At 35.5% G+C, this 17,883-nt stretch overlaps 1 protein-coding gene across 1 annotated transcript in view; it reads right to left on the reverse strand.

Annotated features, from left to right (window-relative positions):
- Positions 1 to 1,409: 1,409 nt before the first annotated feature.
- Vegfc (vascular endothelial growth factor C) overlaps positions 1,410 to 17,883 on the reverse strand; it is a 98,903-nt gene continuing 82,429 nt past the window's right edge. The window contains exons 4-7 of the mRNA XM_050147306.1: positions 16,160 to 16,311; positions 7,466 to 7,572; positions 6,854 to 7,187; positions 1,410 to 1,910 (exon numbers count right to left, since the gene is read on the reverse strand). Of these exons, the coding sequence (XP_050003263.1) occupies positions 1,796 to 1,910; positions 6,854 to 7,187; positions 7,466 to 7,572; positions 16,160 to 16,311 (708 nt within the window). The 3' untranslated portion in view covers positions 1,410 to 1,795. The remainder of the gene's footprint in view (positions 1,911 to 6,853; positions 7,188 to 7,465; positions 7,573 to 16,159; positions 16,312 to 17,883) is intronic.

Consider the following 17,883-nt stretch of genomic DNA (forward strand, 5'->3'; position numbering starts at 1 on the left):
ACATCTCTTCACCACTGAGTGGCATTCCTTTGAGAGCAAGGTGTGCACAGAGGAAGGCTTGAGTCCAGTTTAGTGACTGACCCTTCTTCCCTCTTGTAGAGCATGCGGTGAGGAACTTGCTCTTACGCTCACACCCCGCTACTCTGTTCTAAGTGGTACACATACGAAGGAAGGAGTATTTTTAGACACTCTAGTAACGGAACCAGCTTCACTCAAACAGTTTGTAAATATTAAAACTTCCTTCAAAAGCAATCTGGAAGCTAAATCTTATACAACGGCTTTGCAAAACATTTTTGCCTTTGGCCTTTTAGACTGAGAATCCAATATTAAATTTCTGCACATGAAATGTTGCTTATAAACTTTCCAAGTTTGGATATATTAGCTGTTGCTGGGAGCTTCTAGTGTTTTCTCAACTTTATCTTTTGGATCAACCACGGTATCTTGGGATTCTTTGCCGAGTTGAAGGATATTCTCACTAAATTTTAGCTTTTTGTTAAATCACGTGTGTGGATATTCTAAACAACTGTTCAGCTCTCGCCCCAGTCCATCTATACTGATGACTCAAAAACCCATTTATTATAATGTGTTGAAGTGGGATTTTTTTTATGGTCCACATAAAATTGTTTTCAAGCTTCTATGGTAATGTGTTATCTTTGTCTATGCTACTCTTGGTTTTCAATCAAAATTATTGCATCTCCAGGGACAAATAATTTTTTTGTCTCTTGGATACTTCTGGCTTTAATTTTTGCTTTACTGATTCTTTTATTGTTTTGTTTTGCCAATAAATTTTAAGAAACACAAGACTTAGATTGATATTCAAGCTAATTCATAACAGCCCTTGTATTGGGTTCAAACCTTCTTTACAAAGCTTCAGAAAGCTTACCAAATGAAGCTACAATACTATTTGCTAAAATAATTATTATGTTCCAAATGTATGAAATCAAACAATTTATCACATGGATAGTAACTGATATATAACATGTTTTGCTTCATTGTTGGAACCAATGAGCTGAAAGATGATTTGAATTTTGGGTGAGTTTCAAAGACGGAGAGCACTGGATGAACATGGATCATGCTATGCTGTTGGATTCAAAGAGGTTGACCATGATTTTCCTCTTTAAACAATGATGAACTCAGTTTAAACATCATGATGTTGTCAAATGATTTTTTTTCCTCTCACTTTCTTTTTTCATCAAAGTTAAAACAGTAGGTTTTTCCAGTGTATTCAGAATGTAAGCTAACACACAGTGCACTTGATATCTGCTTTGAGTGTGTAGAGAGCTCATCACTACGAAATGCAAGACAACTCACAAATCTGTGGTAAGAGAATTTTGGAAGATGATATTCCATTTTCTACAACCGGAACATAATGTAAGATGGCGATGGACAGAACTTCACCATTTATAATACAATTTTCACTTTATTTTAAACATAGTTTGCATGTTATAAAAATACTGATCACAGTGAGCTTTACCAATTGTTATTGCTATAAAAATGAATGCAGGAACAATATTTTTAGTGGAAATAAATTATATAGTCATTCTTTTTTTTTTCTTTTTCTTTTTAAATCACAAGAGAAAACCCTCGGCTGTCTGTCACCGGTAGAAGAGCAGGCTTTGAAGAAGCCTTTTCCCACGAGTGCCAGTCCGTTCCTGCAGCTCTCCACATGGCTCGGGAAACACAGATTTGGGCTTCTGTTACTGTGGTCCCACAGAGTCTTTCTGTGCATAAACAGTTCTATCGGGGCAACAGTTTTTCAAGACAGTAAAATGATGAACTGAAAATTGGTATGATCTTAGCTCATATGTGGTCTTTTCCAATATGATGGGACACAGCGACATACTTCTTCACTAAATGACAGTCCCGGGTCACAGTGCTTCAGTCGATTTGTACAGGGTCGTCTGTAACAACTAGAAAAACAGAGAGAAACACATATGGTGAAGACCAAGGTCATGATGCTAAAAATCAGCTTTTATATTTTCTTAAGTTTAAACTCAGAAAAATTACTAATTTTATTAAAATGTGTTTATAGGTTTATAAATGTTTAAGTGTGTGCTTACGCTTACGGCACTGTAGGAGAATGGAAAAGCCTTAAAAACATGTCCCAGTGGCTGACATAACAATGGAAAGATGAGCTATTGTAAGCATTAGTTCTTTTGAAGTACTTTCTGCTTTGTGGATGAAAGTAACATAAAACAGAAATTTTGAAAGTGAATATTTAAGGTCTGCTGATTTCCTGTGATCACATAAACATGGCAACGTTCACAAAAGTCTGGCATGTGCATGGGACCCAGACTTCCAGGCAATTAAACCCAGCCATCTTGGCAGGACCACAGTCTTTGGCGAGCAGCCCCATCCACACTCTTGTGTTTTTACTCAGCAGCTGGCTGGGTAATGGTGGGTAACTCCTCCTTCCCCACCTATACTCTGGATGGTGAGGGAAAACATGATTGGCTAGGGCCTTCTCCATCCACACTAGACTTCCAGCTGCTGGAAGTGGCGAAAAGACCAATTTCGATCATTTAATTTTTGGAAGTTCTGCTTGCTATAGTGAATTGACTCTAGCTTTGAAGAATGTTATAGAAGATGAGTATGCCTCACTGTGTAAGGGGCTAGAAAGGAAAAGTGAAAGTGAGCTAAAAGAGACCCTTAAACACTTCAAATTTCATCTCATTTGATATGGAAAGGAAAGCATAGCCAATGATTTTTTTTAAAGTATTTTAAATTTTTAATTTTATTCACTTTAATCTCTGAAAGTTTCATGTGCATATATAATGTCTCCTTATTACTCTTTCTCATGTCCCTGCCGCACCTATCAACTCCTAATCCTCTCTCCTAGTCCCTCTCACACATTCCTGACTTTTTCTTTGGCTTTTGAACAATCCTACCATTCATTTTAACCATGGCCAGCTGAGTGATCACTGGTTTGGAAGTATCCACTAGAGTAGGGGGAAGGATGGGTCAGATGTGGGTATGAAACTAATGGCAATAAGTTCTCTCTTCCTGAATCATCAGGAACAAAGAATTCGGCAGTGAGGGGCTGTGTCCTCCTGGCCCTTCCTCCATTCTTGCCCCACAAAGGCCCATTCTTGTTGAGCCACTATGAGCATCTATACCTACAAAGAGCTCATGACAGTAATGGCTGTGCCTTTCCCAGAAGAACTCTGCAGCTCTTTGCTCTACCTTCCTAGCTCTTACATTCTTTCAGTCTTCATCTCTAGAATGTTCTTAGAGCCTTAGAGCAGGATAGTATAAATGTATTGTTAAGAACTTTTAAAATATTCATAATTACACAATGAATACAATTTGTTTATCAAAAAGGCATGCGATTTTTAATGGTCAATGACAGCTGTTGATTAAGGCAGTAAAATGAAAATACATTCTGCCTTTCTTCACTGAAATAAATATTAAGAGAAATGTGCATATATATATACTTTATAATTGTCTCTTTTGCTCCATCTATTTGATACCATAACCTATGGAACCATACACTGAGTGTGGTTAGAAAACTGGACACACAAAGAGTTACAATATGTATAATAACTCAGCCTAGGGATATAGTTCAGGACTGAGAGTATTGCTCCATGGCCACTTGACAAGGACACCTAACTTCAACCTTAAATAGCAGGAAAAACAGGAAAAGAATTTATGAAAGACGTGTCTTGCTTGTTCAGCAAAGATATATGATATAGATATAGTCTACTCAGCAGCTAACATGACAATTCTCTGTAGAAAACTTTAGATATCCGGCTAGTCCAAATGCAGTCTCAAAAGATTCAAATTTGTTAATATATACTAAATTCATTGAAAAAAAAGATTCAATGTGAAACATGACTTAATCAAGTTTGCTGAAATATAACAGCTGTATTTTTTGGATCTAATAGAAACTACCTTTTGGTAAGTACAGTAAAATTGGAAAATGTGTGTTATTCAAAATGTTTTTCAAAAATAAGTATTAAGATTTATATAAGGAACTCTTCAACAACACAGGAAAGAAAAAAAATATTATCAATGAAAAACCCGGATTTAGCAGTGACCCATTATGCAGTAACTACAAATGACAGATCTTCAGAATTAAAAGTGAAAATAAGAACACAAAGTCTCGAGACTCAAAAGATAGCCTCTATTTAATGAGGTACATGGTTAATGATAAATAGTCACAAGGATACAATATTCAAAATAAAAAGAAAACAGCTTTTATTTTAGATGTTGAAAGGGTAGTGTTTGCCCATATCTAATTTGTGGATGGAAGAAGATATTCAATGAAAGAGAAAAAATATTGAAAATGAGGGCACTAAAATCTCATGTGCTATGAGAAGAGAATAAAAGCAGAAAAATGGTGACATTAAACACACCAGTAGTTCTCAATCTATGGGTCATGACGCCTATGCGGAGTCAAATGACCCTTTCATAGGGGTTGCATATCAGATACCTTATATATCAAATATTTACATTATGATTCATAACAGTAGATAAATTACAGTTATAAAGTACCAATGAAAACAATTTTATAGATGGGTTCACCACAACATGAGGAACCGTATTAAAAAGTTAGAGCATTAGCAAGGTTGAGAATCACTTTTCTAGATACATATGGCAATCTTTACGGGATACAGCAACTGAGATGCTTAAATGCAGCTTAATACAGAGACCTCTGCCAGGATATGGTCCCTCTTTAGACTGGAGATGGAAGAAAAAAGAAAACCAAAGCCATACAAAGAGGAGCAACTCCGAGAAACAGCATGAAGTGTTCCCAGCATCAAAGTCAGAAATCTGTATTCTTCATGAACTGGGGGAGCAGGGAGACAGAGTAGAAGATACTGAGGTAATTTAAGCAGAGGCAAGGCTGCTGGGCCAGTATCGAAGGAAAACAACAAAAACATCCCAAAGAGAAATCTGGATTAAACAGTAGTCATCTTATCCTCTGAGATGTAAGAGATACAAATTCAGACATAAATATAGAAAGTCTTTGAGTCCAAGAACCTCATTTATGTTTCTTAATGAAAAAGACTACAAAACCATGCTGTAAAAATAAAAACAAGTGACAGATGTTGCAGCCAGTAATGACAGAGCCTTTTAAGGACATTTCAAGAGGTTTTCTTTTCCTACAGTCTTTTTTTCTTCTTCTTATTTTTTTTGCATTGGGGTTGTAAGAGAATGTTTATCATGTTTTGTTTGCTTCAGTGACTTTAAGACAAATTAAAAGTTCTAAACTCTTAAAAAAAAAGTGAGTGATGGAACAGAAGAGATGACTCAGTGGTTAAGTACTTGTTGCTCCTACAGAGAACAAAGGATCAGTGTCCAGAACCCAGATAATTGATTTATAACTGTCTAACTCTAGTGCCAGAGATCCAGTGTCCTCCATGGGCACCAGGCACACACGTGGTGCACAGAACACACGTGCCTATTGGTAAAATACCCATAGAGGTAAAATAAAATAACATTTCAAAAGCGAATCGAGTAATTTTCAATAATTTTGTTTGTAATTTGTAATTATGTGTTTAGGTCTGCATTTGTCTCTGAGTACGTGCATGCGGGTTCAGGTGACCAGAGATGCCAGAAGAGGGTGTTGGCTCCCCTGTAACTGAAGTTAAAGGCAGTTGCGATCTGTTTGAATTAAAGCCAGTTTCTCTGAAGGAGTACCATGTGTTCTCGATCACTTAGTTATTTCTCAAGTTGCTCGAGTAACCTTAAACACGACACAAATCTAGAGGCATCTGAGAACACAGTGAATCTCAATTAAGGAAGTGATGAGATCAGACTGGCCTAAGTCCGTGTCTGTGAGACCTTTTCTTAATTGTTAATTGATACAGAGCCATCCCACAGTGGATGGTACTATCCCTAGACAGGTAGGCTTTGATCCTGCAAGGAAGCCTGGGAGCAAGCCAATACAAAGTGTTCCTCCAGGTTTCCTTCAGTTCTTGCCTCCAGCTTCTGCCTTGGCTTCCTTCGTGATAGACTGCAACCTTGCAACCTGGAAGTCAAATAAGGCCATTTTTCCCCGAGTTGCTTTTGGGTATGGTATTTTATCACAGCAGCAGAGAGCGAGCTAGAACATTTATCCAGTTCTCATGAAGAATTCTGTGTAAATCTTTCATTTTCAGATGAAATTCTTCAGAAAATGGTGCTGTGTTTCATTTTTAAGCTTTAAAATAATGCACTGGGCTGGGTCGTGGTGGTGCATGCCTTTGATCCCATCACTTGGGAGGCAGAGACAGGTGGATTTCTGTGAGTTCAAGGACAGCCTGGTCTACAGAGCTAGTTCCAGGACAGGCACCAAAGCTATAGAGAACCCTGACCAAAAAAAAAAAAAAAAAGATTCATTTGAAGCATCTGGTCCTAAATTACATCTTAAAGTAAATTTTTTAATTTTTGAAGGAAATCAGACATAGACTGCTGAATGCATTTCTAAAATAATATATCTATCCTCTACTCATATAGGGCTCTGGTACATTAGTGTCTTGGACAAAGAATTAGTTTGGGGTTTATTCTAGACTTCTTTTGGTGCCTTGATGTTTCTTTGTTACCTTTGATATTACTCAACTCCCAGAGACCAAATGTACTTATGTAATCCTGGAATCCGTCCACTTAGGAAATCAAGGCAGGAGAATACTAAGTTTTAAGTCATCCTGGCTATATAGCGAGACTGACTCAAAGAAGCTAGAAACCCCACAAAAAGTCTAGTGTTAAGAAAGAATAGCATTGATTTAAGTAACTGCATTTTTTCTTCTACGAGGGTTTATTGTCTTCATTCAAATAAGCTGCTGCTAGTTTTAGTTGAGAAAAACAGCTCCTGGTTGAGAAGACCGCATGTTCTAGAAGTGAATTAGCGTTGTTTACCTAGACTCCTTACCTGCATGTTTGATGGTGGAATTTCTTCCCTTTTAGGAAGCACTTCTGTGTGTTTTCTGTACATTCACAGGCACATTTCCCAGGATTCAGGGGTTGATTTCTAGGACAGGTTCTTTTACATACACACTGGCATGTGTTTTCATCAAATTCTCTGTTGGCTCCACATGAGCTGGGGAAAAGTTTGTTTTTACAGACACACTGGCATGAGTTTCTGTCCAGTTCTTTGTGGGGTCCACAGCTGGATGGCCGAAGGCCACCTTTGCACACACACTGACAGGTATCTTCATCCAGCTCCTTGTTGGGTCCACAGACATCATGGAATCCATTGGTCGAGTCTAGAAAAACACAGAACATATTTATTGGACCTTAGTAAGTTCAGGATGTGGGATTTCATGCATGCATTCAAAATACCCTCCTTTTTCGTTTTTTTGTAATGTATGTAAACACCCTTTAAATAGAAGTTAAAAATAATAGCAAAGGAAGTAGCTAATATCCTACTTTGTACTCATCAGTAAGTGATGAGCATAATGCTGTGAGCATTTAAAATGGAAATATGTTCATCAAAATACAGATCAGATACGGACTGAAGTGTTTTTTTTTTTAATATACTTACCATCCTCAGCATTTGAATAAAAGATAAAATCCTGCTGGGCCAGGCATCGGCACATGTAGTTATTCCACACATAGTTTGCAGGACAAGTTTTGTTGACTGCTTGACACCTTGGGGGAACACAAATTAAACAGGAGCTAAAGAATGGTGTAACGGGAATAGAGAAGGATCATTTCTTTGCATGTGCATGTTACAAGTCAAAACATAGTAACAGCAAAGCTTGAAAATACGCAAGAATAGAGATGAGCCATTAGTGTCTCCCCTAAAACTACCCCCACCTCACCTGCTCCAGGTTCCAATCTGAGCTTACCCTTATAAGTTATAAGGCCTAAGAGGACTTAAACATTTTAAAAGCAAGTAGGCGTCTTTGTATAATGACATTTTGTTTAACTTTCAAAAAAAGGCAATGATGCCTTCTATATTTCCCTGTAATTTCCTTTACCAAATAAAAATATATTTTAGGCAACTCTAGAGGTTATTTGATAATTTTTATCTGAAGGACTTTTAGTGACATAGAAAATTTCATGAAAAGCTGTAATATGATTTATTTCTTATAATAATAGTATAGGTGGCTTTCAGCTCTTGCCTCACTAAAGTACTGCAGCTATCGTGATATTCCCATACAAACCCATTTACTGTTTTATTTCTGAACCCTAGATCCTATAGCTCTAATATCACGTGATTAATGTATAATTCCCACTTTCCATTTCACCATAAATATCCCAGAGCACATTTGGATTTTTTTGGGGGGGGGTATGACTATTTCCTTCCTTCTTTTCTTTCTTCTTACCCTCTTTTCCTTCTTTCATCCCTACCTCCTTTCAATATTCAATATTTGTTTTAGAAAACATTACCAACAAACTGTCTTCAGTCGAGGACTTAAATTACCCCTTGATTGTTTGCCCTTGGCTAATAGGAACCCATTCATCTTAATGACTACAACATTGGGCACTTTAGTGTGACAAACCTCAGTTATTCACTACTCCACCTAGAATGAACCACTCTTCACAGAGCAATATTACTCTTTATCACCATCATCAGCATCAGCATCATAATCATCATCATCATTACTACTACTACTACTCTGGAAAATGACATTTAGAATCTATCATTTGGGTTTAATCATGTTCTGTGCCATTATATTCAATTTCTTCTAGATCGTCTGAGTCAAATGCAGATACACTCTGCAGCCTGTTCTCCTGGTTAATGTCTATCCAGGAGACACCTTTCCTTTTAATATTCTAACAGTGAGAGCTTTCCTTTCATGAACCTTTACAACATGACTTGTCACGGACATTGGTGAGGACGTCAAAGGCAAATATTTACTTAGATATCACACATCATTCATTTTAAAGCAATATTATAAACAACAGTATGTGGTGAAGAATGCTCCAAAATGCTACAACAAAGAAACCATCTGCAGACACCCTGAAATGGGCTCCAAGTAAAGAACAAACAGGCCACATGCTTTGGATGTTACTAAGAAAAGTTATATAGATTATTCAAGGTGATGAAACACTGTTTCAAAAACATCTAAGAAGTACTATGAAACCACACAAAGAATTTGTTTGGGGCTTTACTTTACAGAAAAAGCAATTCCAAATTGTGTGTGCTTGGCAGAAAGCCCTCACTATATAGTATAAGGCTGGCTTTGAACTTCCGACCCTTGGCCTCCCCAGTGCTGGGATGACAGACTCACATCTCTGTGCTTATCTTCTAGATCTGTACATCATGACCATGTCTACTGTCATTGAGCGTCACCTCTGATGATTTATCAATGTTTTCCTTCCCAGCAGTCTACAGCCATTCTAAGGAAGGATCTATTCACACGTTTCAACATGGCAGCTTGTCTAAAGCGTCCCATATGTTTCAGTCTACTTAGGGAGTCCGTTACAGGGAGTTTCTTGATTTGGTTTATCGCTGTATTATTTGCTACGTCATGAAAACTACAGTCTCTTGTAGATCATGAAAATAGTCTAGATGGTAACCAAAAAAGTATATGCAAAAGCAGTAATAATTGTTAGATGAATATAAAACTTTTTAAGCATCTTAGATGCTTTCAAAATGTGTCTTTTGGAGACACTATGATTCATGGTAATTCATCAGAAATAAGCTGGGCTTGAGGGCTAATTACAGTTGACTGTATGTTTTTCCCTTTAAAGTAAAATTAAATATGTTTGCCACATATATTTTCTGCAATAAGTATGTAATTTTAAGGGAGATAAGCATGTATGCACTTTTAGGCAAAAACAAGGTCAGTTATGTCCAAAACCAACACAGGATAGCTAGGACTTTCCGTATGTTTAACTTCATCCTAACAAATTCCACTAAAATACGTGGGCTCCAACAGTCTTTATACAAATAGCTGCTTGTTTTATCCTGTGTACACTACATGCCTTTTGTTTTTACTCTTAAAGATAAAACATATTTACTTATGTGATAATGAGTTAAGACTATGAGAAGTGTGCTCATTCTGATCCATACCCCAGTGTGCCATTACTTTTTTGTTTAGATATTTTTGTTTATATATGTCAGTATTTCTTCCTGGAAAACAACCAAAACCAAAAATCAACAACAAGGCAACATGTTTAAACCTTGTTTGTTCACTTAGCATTTCTCGGAACATGCCATACTATCCTAAAAAAAAAAAAAAAATCCACTTAATCCTAAGGGAAAATCTCTACCTACTCCATTATTTTGTCACTGTGGTGGTTTGAAGGAGGGGCTCCCTGTAAGTCACAGATTCCTGGACAAGTGGTCTCCATTTGGTAGATGTTTGTGGTTTGCTAGAGGGCGTGCCATTGACAGCAGGTCCTGAAATTTCAAAAAAACTGATGGATTTGAGTCAGGGTTCTGATTTCTGCATGTGGGTCAAGTTCTTAGCTATTGCTCCAGAACCACACTTCCATCATTCTCACTGGAATGGTAATGGGCTATTAACCTATGGGCACTGGAAACCATCAAAGAAACTCTTTTTTAAAAATTGTTATCTTGGTTATGGTATTTAATCACAGCAATAGAAAAGTAAATAATAAGTCGTTATTTTATATTTTAGTTTAATCGTAAGTATGAATTATTCCTGATAACTTTGGAGTATTTATCAATTTTATAAATAGATATCAATAATTTTGTATGTATATTCTATCCCAACTTTAGCCTCCTGCCATAAAATACCCTTTAGTGTCCTTCTACACGTGGTGACAGTGCATACAGGTTATAGGTGGACACATATGACAATGATGACAATAGAAAACATTCCTTTCTCATTTTGCCAAAATGTAATTTATCCTACACTTGTCTGATGCGGTATTTTTCTAGTCACTGGTTACAGTTCTTATGTGGAAGATGAAACCAACTAGAGTCAAAATACACATCTTAATCCCAGCATGGTGGCATATGAAATGAATTCCAGCATCTGAAATTCTCAGGGAGATACATCAGGAGTCTAAGACAATTTTTCCTGGACTATATAATAAGCTTGAGGCTAGTCTGTGCCCTATAAGAAAGCTTCTCAAACACACACACACACACACACACACACACACACACACACACACACACACAATCAAAATAAAGTCAAAGCCATATATTCCCTAGTGTGATGAAATGACATGCAATAACACAGCCTACCTAAATGAGTGTAGTAAAGATGGATTTCTACAGCTTTCCCTCCATTACACACAGACACAAGCATGCATTAACATACTCATTCAAAGTCTCAGACACGGGTCCCCTCTCCCACTTGTGGTATGTGTTTATTTGGTTGCAATTATCCCTTTTATTTCAGTCTAAAATTTTGCCAAACAAAGATCCAAGCTGTATACATGGCAGAGTTACAGGAGTCCTCTCAGTTTCTAGCCCTGAACGTACTGAAGGATCTTCCCTTTGGGGAGAGCCTGGTAAGGTTTATGCCTGCGTTTAAATATGTCCAACCAGGTGGGTTTCTACCCTTAGTAACCAAGAAAACAGAACCAATTTTTTTCTTTTACATAGAGATTTCTATTTTATGACAGAGCGTTTTCAAAAATATAAATGTAAACATGTGAACTCTATGTGTAGACGCAATTGCAGGAATTTACTTTGTGAATGTTATGCAAACATCCAGATACGTATTTTCATGCATAGAAAATGCGGAGTCCACATAATCTGGTTGTGCCTCCTCTTCTTCTTTTTCATATTCACACTGAACAAGAACAGAGGCTTTGGCAAACACTTTCAATTATATTATACTGAAATATTCTTGATAAAACAAACTTCGGAATAGTAAGTAAGAGTTTGCTTAAAGGTAAATAAGTATTTTGAATTCTAATAGTTTTAAAACGCAATTTAAATTTCTAAAATGTATGAGAAGCTTCACACAAATAAGTAAATATTACTCATCATAAACATATTCTAATGTTGAAATCTGAAATTATGCTAGATATTATTGAATTAAAGAAGCCAATATTCGGAGAAATATATATTTATAACTCCTAAATGACACTCCCTCCTTCAGGTGTAAAAAGCAACAGCTTAGGATTTATAGCATAACTATCCTAAAAAGCGAAGTAGAAACAAAAGTTTTAAAAGTTATTATATTATAATGATAGGAAGTATTGTCAGGATAGACAGAAGGATTACAACAAAGTGCTTATTGCCTTTATGTTTCAATCTTCAAGGCATTTTCATGCTGTTGAAACTGATATTCAAAAGTAATAAATGATTAATGAGCATATATACATTTTTATAAATAAGACATTTCATGTGCTTCATTTGTAAAACATATTACTTGAAGCATACACTTTCTGCAAGGCATAAAATAATTTTTCATGTAGATCTATGTGGGGAACCATGTAAGCAAATAAACCTTCTTACTTTCTCATTTAAACAGAACTTGTAATTTTTATGAAGCATAAAGTTACTTTTATAAGAATTATTTCATTATTTGAAAACTTTTGGTCATGAATTCAAGGATCTATGCATTTCTCAATGAGAAAAACTGGTATATTCAATGCTAAAATCAATTTTATTGGTCCATTTATATCTCTGAAAACTTAGAAAAATGTGTCCATTCTGGGTAGAGTAAATTCTAAATATTTGGTAGCAACCCCCTACACTTTGAATCTTATGTCATGCTGCCTCATGCATGCGTATTTGTGACTCATTTTCTCTACATTTTCGCACTGAGGTTTTGTGCACTAAGAGATCCTTGACTCCCCAAATCTACATAAAATTAACTAAAAAACACTACCACTTCTATTTGGTATTTGTTAGAAATGAACTGAAATGTTATGATTATTCAATAAACCAGGCCATGCAGCTACTACATAATATTTTGCCAGGGAAGAAAATAATGCTTTAGGGTTTAAACAATACTTCTCTTGACTGAGTCTTACTGGTAAATACATTCAAGTCAAGAGGTCCTAAGCTGAGCAAGTTAGACTATATATATTCTATAGCTATACAAACACATGTTCATATATATTCTATACCTATGTTTCTATATGTATAGGTATATATATTCTATACCCTTATATATAAACACAGCACTCAGGAGGCAAGGCAGGAGGATCTCTGTGAGTTCGAGGCCAGCTTGGTCTATGAGAGCTATTTCTAGGGCAGGCAACAAAGTAACACAGAGAAACCTTGTCTCAAAAGACAAAGAAAAAATTAAAAAAAATTAAAAATAAACACATGTATATATGTTCTATTTCTATATACAGAGAATACTGTAGAAAATGATAAACAGATATATACATTAAAATTTCAAAAAATAATGACCTATGTACACAGCAATTGTAAATTTGCAAAGAGAACATTTCTAGAACTTCCTGAAATGATTTCTTTTGAATTCTGATGAAAAATTATTTTTGATCAGATGGTTTAAGATTATGTCTTAATCAATTTACTGGGAGAATCCAAGGTCTACTCTTTTATAAATGTTAGTAAATTATTCTTATGCTTTTCTGTTTATTTATATTTAAAGGAAAAGAACAATGTATGACACTCAAGAATTCAAAGGGAAAACTGGGCAATGAGAGCTAGAAAAAGAAATCATCTTAGCTTTTGAGCTTTTAAGCAATGGGATTGAGGATCTATTACAGATTAATGGACTAAAGACATTGAGTTCTCAAGTCTTAAGTAAAAAGTTCCTGGGCTGTGTATCCTCTGTTCTCTTTAGCAAAAATAAGAGTCCTCACAGTAATGAAAAACTCCTCTTAAATTCCAATAAATGTAACTTATTACTATTAAACATATTTAGTGTTTTAGGGCCCATATTTTATAATAATTCAGGAATCAAATAAAAGATGAATTATAACCTGCGCTAGAATTTTCTATTTTATAATCCCCTTTTATATTTCTTTTCAATTAGACACTACCTGAAAGACTGCCATAATATGATGATTGATTTCAAATAATAATTTGCAGTCATTTAATGATGTATAAATTACAATTCAAGATGCTTTGACTATATTAAACCTTTACATAACATTTATCAATAAAACTTCTTATTCTATTTTCATATTTTTATAAAAACATGAAGATTCATAGATAGGTCTTCACTACTTCAAAATCACAGCCTTAGTCTTTTGATTATTTAATAGCATATTAATTTCATGGATTAAAATCTAATTAAATCATCCCAATTTTGCCACTAGACTTAAATTTCCTTACATCTTCGTGGACAATGGAGGCACTAATCAATTAGGCAATAAATTCACCACTAGTAACTTTAAGATACTTGTTTGTGTCTTTCCAGTCATTGGTGTCTCACACTTTTAATCCCAGTACTCATGAGGCAGAGGCAGGCAGATTATTGTGAGTTCAAGGCCAGCCGGGTCTGCAGAGTGAGGTCCAGGTTGTCCAAGGCTATACAGGGAAACCCAGTCTCAAAAAACCAAGATACTTATATCTTTATATAATATTCACTTCTCTATCTCCCTCTCCTTCTCCATTTCCCTCTCTCTCTCATTCTCTCTGTGTGTGTGTTCTTCTACCCTTCCATGATTATATCCTTCTATTTATATTTTGTAGCACATTGATTTTCCTGTAGTATTTGCCATGGAAACATAATCAGTTATCAATTTAACAGAATATAGTAGCTATGGAATAAGCAAACTACATGTACATGTAATAACACAATTACATCTCTAAAGCCATCATATTCATAGCACAAAGTAAAGATGCTATCAAATTAACACAATGCTGATTGTGGTATTTTGATGAGACAAATGCAGGGGAAAGGCTTTCATATGAGCTCTAGGAAATGGATGTGGCCATCGAAAGGAATAAAAGAAAGAGAACTTACTTCAAGCTGAAATCATAATAGAAACAAGATACAGAATAGGAAAAGACCTTGTGATCAGGGAATCAAACTTTGTAAAACATAGACGTGGAGAATAATGACAAGAAAGATGACAAAGAAAAAGAATGGTGAGAAACTTGTGCACAATTAGTTAAGCAATAGATAAGCACTATTCTTGCTTGGATAAATCAAATGATGTCTTTTGAAGCTTATTTACAATAGCGTACAGGAATGAGGGAAAGAGTTGATATTAAGAGACCAGTTTGCTGCTGATGTGCTAAACCCGACGTCCACACAGACTAGAGTGGATGAATGGAAGGGATGAGAATTAAATGAAGGCTGGAGATGGATCTCCCTCTTCTCTAAGATAATGAATCAGAGTTGTGTGGGATAAAAGAAGAAATTAGTGATAACTGCAACTTCTACATTTCCAAAGAATATGAGGATTTTGTAATATGAAATAAAGAGAAATAGAAGGGAATGGACTAATCTTTGGGTTTAAGACAGAGCTAACATAATTACATGAAAAATAGATAAATGTAGAAAATTATTAGAAAACAAATACATGATCAGATCTTCAAATAAAATTTTGGGAACCATGAACAAAGAGATGATACCTAACGTTCTCAGAACAGATGTTTTTCCTACGGAAATAGGGTCAAGAAATAAACAGTACTCGAGGGCCTGCATGAGTGAAATGAGAGATGGGCCCTGTCAGTTAAGGTGGGCCACTTTCCTTAAATTACTATGGTTTTCTTCAGCGATATCTGCAAGATCTTTTCTTTTCCAAGCAAAGGAGGACAGATTTGTACTAATATCAGTTATTCAGTGTCTAAATTGATAATCTGCCCTTCCCTTTAATCTAATGCTACTCTTTGCTATAGTAAAAGAGAGACAAGAAAACAACTTGAATGTTAAATGATAGCGTGAATATTATTTCAAGTAATATAAAGAGAAAATCCAATTAATTAGTAATATTTCAAGTCAATCTTTGCTGAAACAAGAAATAGGAAGTATATTTCAACTAACATTTTAGCATATCATCATAATATGAGTGGTTAATAATTGTTTTAAACTTAAATCATTAAGGCTTAAATTTTTAAGCTTTAGAATAATTTCCAAGTGAATACTCAGCTTTACAGTCATTAAATCAATGTGTCTAATTCATTAGTTATGTGAATGGCGGTGGGCTGTGCACCATTCTATAGACTGTCTGTTTATGTTGTGAACTACCCTGTCCATACAAGGGGTAGTTCAGTATAAATCTACTTTTATTGGATAATGTTTTATATTTTGTATTTGATGAGTAATAGAACTGTCTTTATAAAACTTCCTTAAATAAACTTGGGTTTCTTTGAAGGTAATTTTAACTTAGGAGAAGATGTAGAAAGACAGACTGAATTCATACTCACTGCGATAGTGTTGCTGGCAGAGAACGTCTAATAATGGAATGAACTTGTCTGTAAACGTCCAGTTTAGACATGCATCGGCAGGAAGTATGATTGGCAAAACTGATTGTGACTGGTTTGGGGCCTTGAGAGAGAGGCACTGTAATTTCAAACAACTACAAAGGGACAAAAAAGAAAAAAAATATTATATAGATGCTACTAAGGACTTCTATGGTAAATGTTGGAGTCCACAAGAGTGCATGACATTAGCTTGTTATGGCTTGGTACTATGTCATATAGGCAGAGCCTCCTTAATGCTTTTAAAATGATAACAAAGTAAAAAAAAGTTTGCTCCTAAATACTGTCTTCCATCAGAATAATAAATATTTCAGATGCTGACATCAAATCACTTGCTATGGAGCATATTAAAAATATGATGACCAACTAATGATATAGAACAGAGGAGTGACAGACAAGCATGTTCAAGGAAAAAGAATTGTTTCAGAGTCCAAGATTACTCAGTACCAAGGTCTTAAAAGCCTAGGAATTTAAAATACAACACAAATTATCTGTAGTGAATATCTTCCTGACTTATGAGCAAAGCTACTGGCCACACAGCCTAGAAATGCTTAGTTAAGTCCTATTTTATGGCAACCACATCCACAGACATAAATTACAGTTATAAAACCCATTTCCATTCCAAAAGAAATTTCTTCTTGAAAGTTTTACACATCTCAGATCTCAAGAATTTACATTTAAAATAAAAACAAGCAATCCATTATTTTGACAAACAAAGCTGTGTTATTGCAATCTTGACAGACCTTATAAAAATGGAGCGGAAAATAAAGTAGGGCATGTTATGTGTTGTTGGGCCAGAGTCTGAAGAGGAGGTGTAACTAAGGTATTTTCTGCATTCCTAGTTCATGGAGAACTATAGGTCTCAAAAAGGGATGTGGGCGGGCATAACACATAAACTAAGTGGATTTTGATTCTAAGGTTCATAAGCCAGCTTATTACTAGAAAGAACGGTGGAAGCAAAAGCCTACCCCTTAGCTGCCTGCCTGTAAGACCTACTTATAGTAAAACAATGATAGTTGGACGCTGTGTTATTCTGCATTACTTTAGCAGTCTGAGACGTGCTCCAAAGGGAGAAATACCTCCGAGCTGTGTAACTTCCCCCTGTTCCCTGGTTGTAATTTCACGCCATCACATAACATAACAATTACTGACAATGGTTAAAATACATTTGACAGCTTGGGGCACACACTAGGAAGACATTTTCACTGAATTGTCAAGAAAGAAATAAAGTTATTTATGGCATCATGGCTGAACCTGAATGAAGATTGTGTAAAGTGATACCAGCCAGGCCCAGAAATACAAGTACTACGTTGTCTCATATGTACGTGGAAAATCAAGTAACCAAAATCACTGAAATTAAGAGTAGAAAGGATGGTTTTCAGAACCTGGGGAGGAATGATAGGACAAGGCTTCAGTAAGACGCTCTAGGGTACTATTTCACAGCAAGGGGACCACTTACAGTCATTGCGTATTGCATATCTCAAAAAGCAAGAAGTATCTTCAGTATTTTTGCAGATAGAACTTATAAATATTTGAGTACATAGGCTTTTAACCTGATTACACAATGCATACATATTTAAATATTGAGTATACTATCAATATGAAATTCCGTTTTTAATGTAGCTATCAAAATAAACATAAATTGAAGAAAAAGGATGATCTGAAGTACA

Source organism: Alexandromys fortis, unplaced genomic scaffold (genome assembly GCF_014885135.2).
Source record: "Alexandromys fortis isolate MF-2015 unplaced genomic scaffold, M_Fortis_MF-2015_v1.1 scaffold_32, whole genome shotgun sequence".
Lineage (NCBI taxonomy): Eukaryota > Metazoa > Chordata > Mammalia > Rodentia > Cricetidae > Alexandromys > Alexandromys fortis.